General features: G+C 47.7%; 1 protein-coding gene across 1 annotated transcript; it reads right to left on the bottom strand.

Moving 5' to 3' along the window:
* Positions 1-1,801: 1,801 nt before the first annotated feature.
* Positions 1,802-11,324, bottom strand: LOC111815645 (phospholipase B1, membrane-associated-like). Its single transcript, XM_023711110.1, has 5 exons — positions 11,198-11,324; positions 9,642-9,703; positions 8,344-8,416; positions 7,217-7,275; positions 1,802-1,906 (listed from the first exon to the last, which is right to left on the bottom strand). The coding sequence occupies exons 1-5, from the start codon at positions 11,322-11,324 to the stop codon at positions 1,802-1,804; spliced, it is 426 nt and encodes a 141-aa protein (XP_023566878.1).
* Positions 11,325-12,062: the final 738 nt, after the last annotated feature.

Genomic DNA, 12,062 nt, shown 5'->3' on the forward strand with positions numbered 1-12,062 from the left:
GCTGTCCCAGCAGCTTGCAGGAGCCCGTGATGTGTGGCTTTGAGCCAAGTTCTAGATGATAGGGACGTGTATATGTGTGTGTGAGAAACACTTCCTTCCTCACAGGAAGACAAGCTGTAAGGACCCGTGGCAAAACACAAATATCAAGTGAGAAGGCTTTGCAAGAGAATTGCTTTCTAATCCCCAGTACTGAAAATAAAAGGCAATCAGACTTCAGTAGAGAGAGAGGGAGGGAAAAACGTGGAGACAAAATGAGAAATCAGCCCCAACAGCAGCTGTGTCTGTAGTTGCAAGGTCTGAACTATACCTCATCTTCCTAGACATCCCCAAATAATCCACTGCGCTTCCTTTGGTTCCCTCTTCCTGCCATTTAAAGGTAAACAAGGCCAGCCCTAGGGACAGCTGTGATAGCCACCACATCAGTGGGCCTCTTTCCCAGGGGACCTGCCTACCTCTCTGGCCACCAGAATTTCCTCATCTGTCCATCAGGCCACAGGGTGGGCTGAACAGCAGGCCCCACGCTTCTCCACTGGATCACGAGTTCTGAAGGGGGTGCAGTCGCCCATCCACCCCATCCTTCTCAGGAGCCTGAGGCTCCAGGCCCTTCTTGTAGATTCCAGAGCACCAGCTACCCCCTCCATCCCTTCCTCCACCAGCTCAGCTCAGCAGAGCATTCACATCCCTCCTGGTTTCTCTCTCTGATCCCCCAGGCAAAAGTGGCCTCCCTTGGTCATGAATTAGGAACACCAGGCAGAGCAGACCGCTTCCCACTGGGCTAACTCGGCTAATGTTAAGGAACTTGGGGGTTTTAGGGTGACTTGATCTTGTCAAAAGGGAACTCTGATATTAGCAGGTTAGAAAAGCCCAGGTTACAGGAAATATAATTACACTTGAATATAGAAAGGCCAAAATGCGAACCATAATTATCTTTAAATAGGTGATTAGAGTTGACTTTTGTTCCCTTTATTTCATTTTCCTGAACACAGTGATGTAGTTATATTACCAATGAGGGAGCTATGAAATGAAAACAAACTGGAAATTAGACCTAGGCCCTCCCCTTGGGCAGGAGGAACAAACCAGGACATTTTCCAGCTGAACTGATCCAAGGCCAGCCCTGGGCTCCTGGGAGAGCAGGAGTTGCAGGCTTAGCCTACCCTGTCCCAGCCCCTCTTCTACATCCTTAAGTCTATGTTTCTTGGCTTCTCTTTGCCCAGAGACCTTTGGGCACATTTCTCCTGCCTTCCATTCAGGGTGTGCGGCTTTCCAGAGCCCAGGTCCCCTATCTACCCTCTTAAAATGCCTCCCCTCTTCCCCAGGCCCTAGTGACAAAGTAGGCAGTACAGTATGTCTTCTTTCTTAGTGAGATTGCTGCTCTGTTGGGAGGGAGGGGGACAGTCCAGGATGTGGCCATGGAGGCCAGGACTCACCCGTTGTCACTCCCATGCACTCCTGCTGTGGTTCTCTCTCAGTCCTGCAAGCAGAGGGGCCTGTGAGTATCTGACTCTGCTTGTCACCAACCAGCACCCTTTCCTGGTGGGACAGTCCCCCACTCTCACCAGCCTGGCTCAAAGGTCGATGGTGAGGATGACCCCAGCGTAAAGTGACTCCATCCAAACTCTGCAGGATTCCACCCTTTACCCTTTCCCTGTCTGATTCATACAGTGGAGCCACTGGGATTCATAGACCTGGAGAATCTGGGCTGGGCAGTCAAAGGCTGGTCCTGGTCCCTGCCTTGTCCCCTGACCTTAGGAAGCCAGAAACAGGCCCCCTTCATTCTCAGGTCCTTGATTTGTCCCACCAATCAAGTAAATAGTTGATCAGCAGTGTCAGAGGCTCCTTCCTGCTCACTGTCCCAGGAGAGGTACCTTTCGCTTGAGTCCACTTTGACCACCCCAGAGGCTGGAGGCTGGAAAAAACATAAGTGTTAGCAAGGCGTCTGGGAGGCAGCAGAGCTTGCTCATTTGGCGGGGAAGGAAACACAGCCCGCTGCCCCGGCAGCATCTCTTCCAGGCTTCTGAGCAGAGAAGTATTTTCCTCAGAGATCTAGAATCAAAGCCTGTTTTGTGGTGACCCCCCACCAGCTGTGTTCTGCAGTTGACTTTGTTTATTGCCCTCTTTCCAAGCTAGAATGTAAGTGCCCCAAGGGCGGAGACTTTCACATTCTGAACTTGACTAGATTTCTTAGACTTAGAACAGTGCCTGATGGGATATCAGGGGACTGGAGTATCTGTCGAATATTTTCTGAATGAACAAAATAAGTTTCTGGTTTTGCCCTTAGGTAATACAGACACTTGGAGAAATCTTACTCAAAGGGCTACAGGGGACACCATGGAACCCCCATGCCCTGCTGGGGTCACATCATTGCCAAGTTCCTAGGAATGTGTAGAATTATGTCTGAGACAGAAAGGGCTTTGTGAATATTAGCTATTGTTAGCAGTATTATTTTCACAGTTTCTGACACAGTCTCTCAGAATTCCTAGAAAGCAGGATGTCAGCTGTGGTGGTGACAGTGAGACCTTTGCAGCTGCACCCAGCCTGCTTCAGAACTTTGAAAAGCCTGGCAGCTCTCCTACTCACTGCCACAAGCGCAGGCCAGGCCACAGGACCAGTCCCATAGGACTGGTCTTGGCTCTGGAGCTCTCGAGGGAGGGCAAGGTGGCCATGAAATGCCTCTCCCTGCGCACAGGTTTCTTTGACCTTCAGTAAGAGGGACTTAGATCACTCTCCCAAGGAAGGATGATAAGTTAAACAAAAACTACACCAAGGTGAAAACAGGATGGCAAATGCAGATAGGTTAGCTAGACAGGGGAGAAGACCTTGCAGGCCCTGGCAAGACAGCCACTCTGTGCCCAACCAGAGGGGTGCTGTCCTCTGGCCTAGGCTGACTGCAACCAAAGGTACTTGGTCCATAACCACAAGAGCTCAGTTTTCAAGAAAAGCTGAGGGGCTGGAGAGATAGCTCAGCAGCATAAGCACCTGCCTAGCAAGTACAACGTCTTGAGTTCAATCCCTGTCCCTCCCCCCCACACACACACACCAAAAAAAAGAAAACCTAGATACATTTGTTTAAGTGCTGGCAGTTCATTCAAGCAGAGATCCCAGGTGAGGCAGAAGTGCTGAGGCAGGAGTGTTGGTGCAGCCCTGAAATCCCAAATACTCTGGGAGGCTGAAGCAGGAGGATAAAGCCCAGCCTGGGTAACTTAAGCCAGCAAGATCTGTCTCAAAAAGGAAAATGGACTGGGGATCTAGCTCAGTGCAAAGACCCTGAGTTCAATCTCCTATACTATAAAAAGGAAAAAAAAAAAAAAAAAGATGTCGTCTTAGGACCACTGATTTGTGTTGGTGGACTACAGAGCTTGTGTCTAAAGATAAGGTGGTAGTGAGAGAGGTGGAGAGGAGGAGGATGGGGCAGAGTACAAGAGGGACAAGGACAAGAAGAGGGTGAGGGTTCAGTGGAAAGGCATGACTGGAAAGACCCTGGCAACACCTACTTCTCTCCTGGGTGCTCCTCTCCCCCCCAGCCATTGTCTCTCCTCTGTCCTCATTCACTGAATGCCTGCCCTGGTATCAGGGACCCAAAGCCAACTCTCACACAGGCTTTTCACCCAAGGAATTCCATGCAGTGGATTCTAACCTCCCGTCTCCTGGAATGGAAATATCTGTGAGACTCAAGGAAAACAAACAGTGCACAGAGTAGATATTGCAGCGTGATCCTGTTTAGGTTTCATGTCAACTACGTCCCTATGTAATGCTATACACTAGAGAGTAGGGCAAGGAAGAGAAATAAGGTATGACTGGGTCCTCTGTTATTTGAAAATAATTAAAAAAAAAATCTTTTATAGGGGCAGGGGAGATGGCTCAGTGGAATAAGTGCTTCCCTGGCAAGCACAGGGGCCTGAGTTCAATCCTCAGTTCTGGAAAAAAAAAAATCTTTTATTTGATTGGTACAGGGTCTTGCTGTGCAGCTCAGACCCATAGTGACCCTCAGTCTCAGCCTCCCCTGCTGGGATTACAGGTGTGTACCACCATGCCCACTTTTGGTGGCCAGCATGGTGCAGGGTGGGCATGGCATGCAGTACTGGGAATTGAACCCGGATCCTTGTGCTTGCCAGGCAGGTGCTTAGACTGCTGAGCCGTCTCTCCAGCCCTGAAAACAAATTTTATGAATACTTGCATATCTAATTTTTAAAGTTCTGTAAGAAAAAAAGGAGGACCTATAACAATTGAAATAGTGGTTATTGTCCCAAATGAGTGACTGTGCCTTAGTTATACAGAACTCTAGGAATGCAAAGCAGAAGTGTCAAGAGTTATCAACATTTTCTTTTTAAATTTACTGCATTCCATTATTTTTTCCTGATTATTCTTTTAAGCACGCAAGCCAAGTAGGTTCACATGCATCTCACAGGACAGTCAGGAAGAAGGCCTGCAGGAGCTGTGCTTTCCGGTTTGATCCTGAAGGTCAAGCTGCCCAGCTGTGGACAGGTAATGATGCTGGGCTGGCTGGCGAGCATCCTGACTGAGCTGTGTCCTGTGCTGCAGCCCCCAGGCTCACCCAGGGATTAGGGGAGTGAGTGACAGCCTGGAGTCGTCAGGCCTGAATCATTCATGAACAGGAGCACTCTCTCCAAGCTTGGATGGAACGGTGGAAGGCCCTGAGGGGCTTGACTTTAGCAATTTGCCTGGGTGGAGATTCCCCTGCAAGGCCTGCCCAAGGTGGTAAAATCCAAGTCTTCCTGCAAGCTGGTCACACCCTCAGGCCCCAGAATGTCAATGTCATATGCAGAGACACCCAGGCTCAGCAAAGCCAACCTGCTACACAGGACCCAGGAACTCTTTCCCCGTCAGCCTCCCTCTGCCTTTCTCCTTGTTCTGAGGTGAACCTGGCCCCTTCCCATCAGCACACAGCTAGCCACCTAGGCAGAGGAAAAATACAACAAGGATGGAGAAGCTCTGGCTGCCAGATGCCACCCGCCCAAGGCCATCTCCTGACATGAAGGCCCCACCTTCACATTCCGGTACCTTGCTATTCTCACTGCACCCACATCCCTCTTCACACTGGCCACAGCTGCTGACTCAGCACAGGACGTTGTGGGTCTGGGCAGCTTCACCCAGTGCTGAAGCAGAGGTGGTATTTTTGTAAATATGGTGCAGCTGACCCTAGCAGGACTGAATGTCCTGGGCAAGTTCCAGAGAGGGTGCTGATTTGAGAAGAGAAGGTAGGACAGGCCCAGGGCATCTGAGACATTAGGTCAGCTGGCACTACCATGGTGTATGGGGAAGACGCTGCAGCTGCAGGGAGTGCAGACTGCAGCAGGGACAGGGGACAGATTCTGGGAAGGAAATGAGAGCTGCACACAGGGGCAGGTGGCAGGTGGCAGGTGTAGGGGGCACAGGGCAGCTCGGGGGCAGATCTAGGCCTGGTGAGAAAGCATTCTGCCCAACTGGCATCACCGGGACTTCGAGAGCAATAGGTCTGCCGAGCTTTGCAAGACTGGGGCAGGTGGGAGGTGGGCACCAAGGACCAGTGGGGATGCTGACAGTCTCCCCTGCTCCCAGCATTTCTGGGGGATCGCCCCTTCCCTTCCTTTTTTCATTGCTTTCTTTCACTTTTCTTGGATCGTATAAAGTATACCACTTAGAATTTATGAACGGTGCGAAGTGTCACTAATCATTAGAAAAATGAAGATAAAAATCACAATAAGTTACCACATAATTATTAGGATGGCTACTTATTAAAATAACAAACAAAAACCAGAAAGCAAGTGTTGCTGAGAATACAGAAAAATTATTATAACCCTGTACAGTTTCAGTTTGAATATAAAATGGTGCAGCCACTAGGAAACATAATTTCTCACAGAATTACCACACGATCTAGCAATTACACTTCTGGGTGTCAGGTGTAGGGGCACAGGGCACATGATCTTTTTTAAAAAATGGAAAGCAGGGTCTTGAGATATTTGTGAGCACATGTTCATAGCAGCATTGGTTACAACAGCCACAAGACAGAAGCAAACTTAACGCCCACCCATGGCTGAATGACGAACAAAGTATATTTGTGTTCAGTGAAATATTATTCTGCTTTAAAAAGGTAGACTCTGGCACCCATGCACATCATGGTGAGGGGAGTACACCAGTCCCAAGGAGATGAATACTGTTTGACTTCACTGTATGCAGCACCTGGCTCAGTCAACCCACAGAAAAGAAGGTGGAATAGTGGTTGTCAGGGATGGAAAAAGGGAAGAGACTTGCTGAAAGGGAGGAGAGTGCATCTTCCCTCCCTGTGGACTGAGCGTGTTGTGGGAGCTGTGCCTACAGGCTCTGGTCACTCCCAGCACTTCCCTACTCCGCAGTGTAGTCCCAGAGGCCATTCAAGCCATCCGGCCCTATTAGGGGTGAGGCTTGCCTAATACCTGAATGCCATAAATGCTGTTCTTGAGCTGCTCTTCCCTGACTTTAAACCATGTTAAGGATCTGATTATGTTTAATGTGTTTAAACATAGTCAGTTCGAAAGATAAACAGGTTCTAGAGGTTGTTTGCACCACAATGAGAATATACTTTATAGTACTGAACTGCATCCTTACTGATAGGTCAGGATTCAAAGTTTTCCAGGCACCTTTCCCCAAACACTCTCCCTCTTGGTTTTCCAGGCACCCTGCACCCAAACTCTCTCTGCTTTGGCTCCACACAGAGCCAAACCTAAAACTGAAGAACAGGTCCACCCAACTTTGACCTGGGGAAAGCAATCACGAAACTCTCCTTTGTTAATATTAAAGGTCCCCTACAGACCAGAGAGTCCTGCTAAGATTAGCTCTCCCTCAGCTGTTCTAGTTGCAATCACTTTCCCTAAAAGACCTTATAAAGACTCCTGTCCCCACTTTGTTCACTGCTGTCTCAGTCCTTTAGACAGCCAGCCTGCTTGATGCCCCCAATAAATCTTCTACAAGCATCAGAATGCCTAGCCTGGTTGATTGCGTGGGTTCGGATCTAACACTTACCAATGCTTAAAATGGTAATTTTTTTTAAATGGTAAATTTTATGTATGCATATTTAACACAATTATAAGTACATTTTTTAATGTTAAGATTTATGTCAGGATTTCTTCAATGCATAGAATACTCTCTCTCTAAATGGAACATTGTGCCTGGTTAGGAGGAGATTACTCAGTCTCACCCATACCAAACCCGGATCCCTTCCCCAGCTACTTTAAATACTCACAATTTCTACGTTGCCAATGGCTGCCACGAGTTTGATGTCAGCAGGCGTCAGAGAGTGTACTGTGAACACAGGAGCCCCCACCGCGAGGTCAGACCCATATTCCCATGACGTAGGCTGAGGGTGTCAGATGGGGGCGCGGAGCAGGCCCACATCCTAGAGCTCTTGCATAACTGCCAAGTCAGATCTGTTGGTGTGGGCGTGGAAAGCTGATCGCGCAGCCGCTGGGGATCATGGGCCCTCACTGGAAAGAGCCTCCCTCCACGCTGGGGCCACAGTGTTACCTGGACCTGGGCTCTCCAGATAGATGTCCCGTGGAGGAAGGTCCTGCATGAACCCACTTTCCCCACTCACCCAGCCCTCTGCCTGCCTCTCGTTTCCCTCTACCCCATGACTCTGCCTTTCCGGGTCATCACTAACAAGTAAGAAGGAAAGAAGTTAACATTAAAGCCATGTGGGTACCCTAAGTTTAGCTTGAAGATTGCTAGGGAATGATGATGCACAGAGCCTGTAAACGTGCAAAAACATACCATGTGAGGTGGAACCTGCTAGAGATGCCATTCCCTAAAAAGTACATCAGCTTATTTCTCTGCCTAAAGTCTTAGATAACAGAAGAGTAAGAATAGTGTGCAAACTGATCAAGTCAGTACAATGCAAATATAAAGGCACTAAACATAATCAGTCCCTTAACATGGATTAAGGCCAGGGAAGAGCAGTTCAAGGAGAGCATTCATGGCATCCAAGTTTTAGGAAGCCTAGCCCCTCTTCGGGCCAAATGGCTTGAATGGCCACTGTGGCTACATCACAGAATAGGGAAGCCCTGTGGGAGATCAAGCTGGTGCTCACAGCCCCCATGGCGTGTTCAACCCACAGGGAGGGAAGGCCCTAGAAGATGCTCAGCCCAAGAGAATCACTGTGGTACCATGTTGGTTTTATTCCTGACCAGGGCATTGAGCTCTACCTCACCATAGAAATGGTTGAGGGGGAAACAGAAGTGGTGAAAATGACTAAGGATGAAGTAGGAAGAGAATTGAATAGCTAAAGCATCCAAGAAGGTATGTGTGGGACTCTGTTAGCCACCCTAAAGAGAAGAAGCTGGGCCTTTCTTGCTCATGGCCAGCGGCACATACCTGATTCAGAAGGTATGTTCAATCTTAACTTCTTTGGGTTGCACAGGAATGGAAAGTTCTTCTCAGTCTGCAACTGAAACGACACATCAGCTGCCTTGTGTGGGAAGAAGCATTGCTAGCTCTGAAGATGTAATACAGAAAAATCTAGAAGCATTAATCTTCCATTAATCTTCCATCGTTTCTTCTAACCAGTTTCCCTGGGAAAAGGGTACATGGGGCTACTGACAATGATTTTAGCAGGTGGCGCATAAGGGTATCTCAGAAAAGTGGGATGGAAAGAGAATGAAAATTAATTCTTCAGGGGCTGGGGAGATAGCTCAGTAGAATATGTGCTTGCCTGGCAAATGCAAGGGCCCGAGTACAACCCCCAGTTTCAAAAAAAAAAAAGAAAAGAAAAGAAAAGAAAATTAATTCTTGGAATGATGAAAAAGTTCTAGACATAGACAATGATGACAGGGCCACAACAGTGTGAATGTACTTAATGTCATTAAATTCTATACTCAACTTTTTTTTTAAACTTTCATATTGCATGTATTTTTACCATAATTAATAAAGAAGAGACCCAGCAAATCTAGACTGAAAAATCAATTCTATACTACATATGTTTGTACTATCTACTTTCCCTCTTTTAGTTTATTTATGTAAAAATAACTATGTTTATTTGTTGCTGAAAACCAGGAAAATTTGAAATAAGGAGACTCTTCTGTTCCCATGAGACTGGGATGTTGTGAGCTCAGATGGACTTCTGATAAGAATTCTAAGCAGCTTTAACTTCTAAGAATAACATGAAAGGCTTTAAGAAGGAAGATTGTCTCGCTCTCCCAAAATCAAGAACAAAAGGGGAAATACTTCACGAGGGGAAAATGTAGATGAAGTGGTTGGCCATATCTCATGACCACAGAAGGACACACACTAGCTCCACTTGAGTTACTGAGTAAAGCAAGAGATACAGCATCTAAGCTCATCTCTTCTCTCATAGAAGCTCTGAGCAGGCCTCACCCAGATCCCTTCAGATAATGTAGCACATCTGCTTCAAGGGTCACAGAGATAACGGCCCATTTATAATGCTTTCTGGACACTTCTGGGAGTTGCCTGCTCAGTATAGGGAGGAGTCCTAAATTCCAGGAGAGAGGGTCATGCTCTGCCAGAAAGCCCCACTGTCCCTAGGAAGTGGCTCATCTCGCCCATTCTCTCAAGTTCTCACTCAAGAAAGGACATGCCACCCTGTGTCAAGAATCAAGTTTGCCCCCTGGACAGAGATCTATCACTCTTGTACTTCCCACAGGAAACGCACTCACCTCTGGCCATTGCTGGTCTTCCAACGCATTCTTTCCAGAAGGTGTATGGATCTGGGTGATCCCTAAAAGGGACACAAGTGCAGGTGTTTTAGCTGGAATTAACTGCTATGTGGTCTTCACACACTTCCCCCAGGCCTAGCCTGTGCCTGCTCAGGGCTGACTTTGTGTTAAGGAAAGCTTCGGTTCTATTCCTCTAGATCTTGGAGTTTGGGATATGGTGCTTTCATGAATGCAAACTCTTAGGAAAAGAATCTCCAGGTTGAAATGCAGAAGTGGGAGCTGTGAAGGATCGTGGAAACATGTGTCATGCATAAGCATTTGCCACACCTGGCCTTATGGGGTCCTTAGCAAGGGAAGAAACCCCACCTATCTACCCCGAAGGTAATGTTGGACAGATATCTGTTTGGGAATCCACCTCAAAACAGGGAAGGCAAAGCATGGGCCAGAGGACTCTGCAGGTGATGTGAATTTGGGAAAAGAGCCAACGGGGTGGGGGTGGAGCTGGGGGGGTCCCAAGCAGCCACAGCTATACTCAGAACCTAGCCAAAGGCTGCATCGAGGGTCTTGTGAGATCACAAAGCCATGATCCTTGTCCCAGATTACTTCCATCCAGCCTTTTAAAACTTTTCACTTTACCAAAAGCAAACACTTAAGTTTGCTTTTCTAAAGTACAATTTACATATGACAAATTAGACTCATGTTAAACATACAAGTGGGATTTTCCCATAAAATATTTAGTTTATGCAAATAGTGAAATTAGTAGCGCTCTAGAAGAAGCAAAATATCACCCACAATGCTGCTATTCTCACATTTAAACATGACTTTATTTATGTTTTCGTCCTTGTGACCATGACGGGTCATTATTTTCACTCCTCTGTAATCAATGTGTATGCCAGATTCCTTTAATGTTATTGTGAGCACATCATGGTAAGGGCTTTGCAAAGCAGAAAAACACAATATGGGACACATATGTTATAAGGTTATTTATAAGAGTCACTCAAAGAATCACATACAAAGAGTGCAGAAAATTTGTCCACACACTAAAGACCAAAAAAATCCAGCTGAGGTCCTGGATCCTGCAATATTGTCCTGCACGAGTTCAGCTCAAGACCTAGAGCCCTTAACAGGGCCTCTACAGGTCTGACTGGAGGCCTAGAGCCCAAGACAATGTCCCATGCGGGCTGTTTTAAGGATCTGCACTGGAAAGGCCCCAAGGTCAGTGGTGGAAGCTAGAAAGTCTGTGCCAGTGGGATGCAGGATCTGTGCCAGCAGCTGAGGCATCTGAGCTGGATCCAGGAAGCGATGCTCAAGGTAAGAACCAGAGCTCCCCCGAAAAGTAGCACAGCAATCCTCTGTTGATGAGGAAAGCTGAGTTCCCATCAGGAAAGCCAACATGGCAAACTTCCCCAGGAGACTAAGCTGCGCATCATCTTCCCCTCTGGAGCCAGGAAGCAATGCTCAAAGTGAGGACCAGTGCTCCCCCAAAATAAAATGCAGTTATTATCAGTGGCAACAAAGTCCCATGCTCCTCCTCCAAAGAGACCAACCAAGCTCACCAGGAAAGCCAACAGGGCAAGGTCTTCCAGTAAAATAGCCCAAAAGAACCAGCAGCCCCCTCACGGCTTCCCTAACAACCGCTACCAGCTCTTCTCCAGTCCTTCCTCTTGTGCTGTTGGCAGTCATCCTCGGGTGGGCCTCCCACACCCAGCACTCCACTGGTTCAGTTCAGCTGGGTATAACAAGTTGACCACTACTTGGCATCCACCACAGGGCATTTTTCATGTTGTCACATGAGCTGAGTTTCAATATCTGCATGATACACTATGATCCTCTAACTGGATCAGCAGCAATTCAGATGGCTTCCTATAACTTCTCCACACCAGGTTCTTGGCCAAGAGAACCTTTTGGTTACAGCCCCCAAACTGAAGGGAAGGCTGAAGGGAAGCCTGACTTGAGGCACTAGGCTGGATTTCTTTTCCACCCCAGCCTTCTCCTGCAGCTTTACTTTGTTACCCTGAAAATAATTCATCTAGCGTTAAGTGAGAAGAGGCAGTATATTTCCGTTTCCTGCCCACTGTGAGATCACACACTGATTTCCGTGTGGGAGCTGGTACACGCTATGAAACCTCAATGCAGACTTCGGTGACTCTTTGGAGATTCCCAGAAGGAAGCTTGCTGGGCAGGAGCTCCCTGATGGGAGCGCACAGAGATGGAGGGAAGCATGGAAGGCTGGAAAGGGCTGGAATATGGGGTTTGTAGCAGGAAGACAGTTAGACGAGCCTGCACAGACAGACAAGAGCTGGGCTGTGGAGCGGAAAATGCTGGCCAGTCCATGAGCAACTGGGAGTCATGACGGGTCTTTGAAGGGAGGACTTTAAGGTTATTTTAAGATGATCATGACTTGGAAGTAGTGGGATAGAT

The sequence above is a fragment of the Octodon degus genome, unplaced genomic scaffold, assembly GCF_000260255.1.
Source record: "Octodon degus isolate 3935 unplaced genomic scaffold, OctDeg1.0 scaffold00019, whole genome shotgun sequence".
NCBI classification, from domain to species: domain Eukaryota; kingdom Metazoa; phylum Chordata; class Mammalia; order Rodentia; family Octodontidae; genus Octodon; species Octodon degus.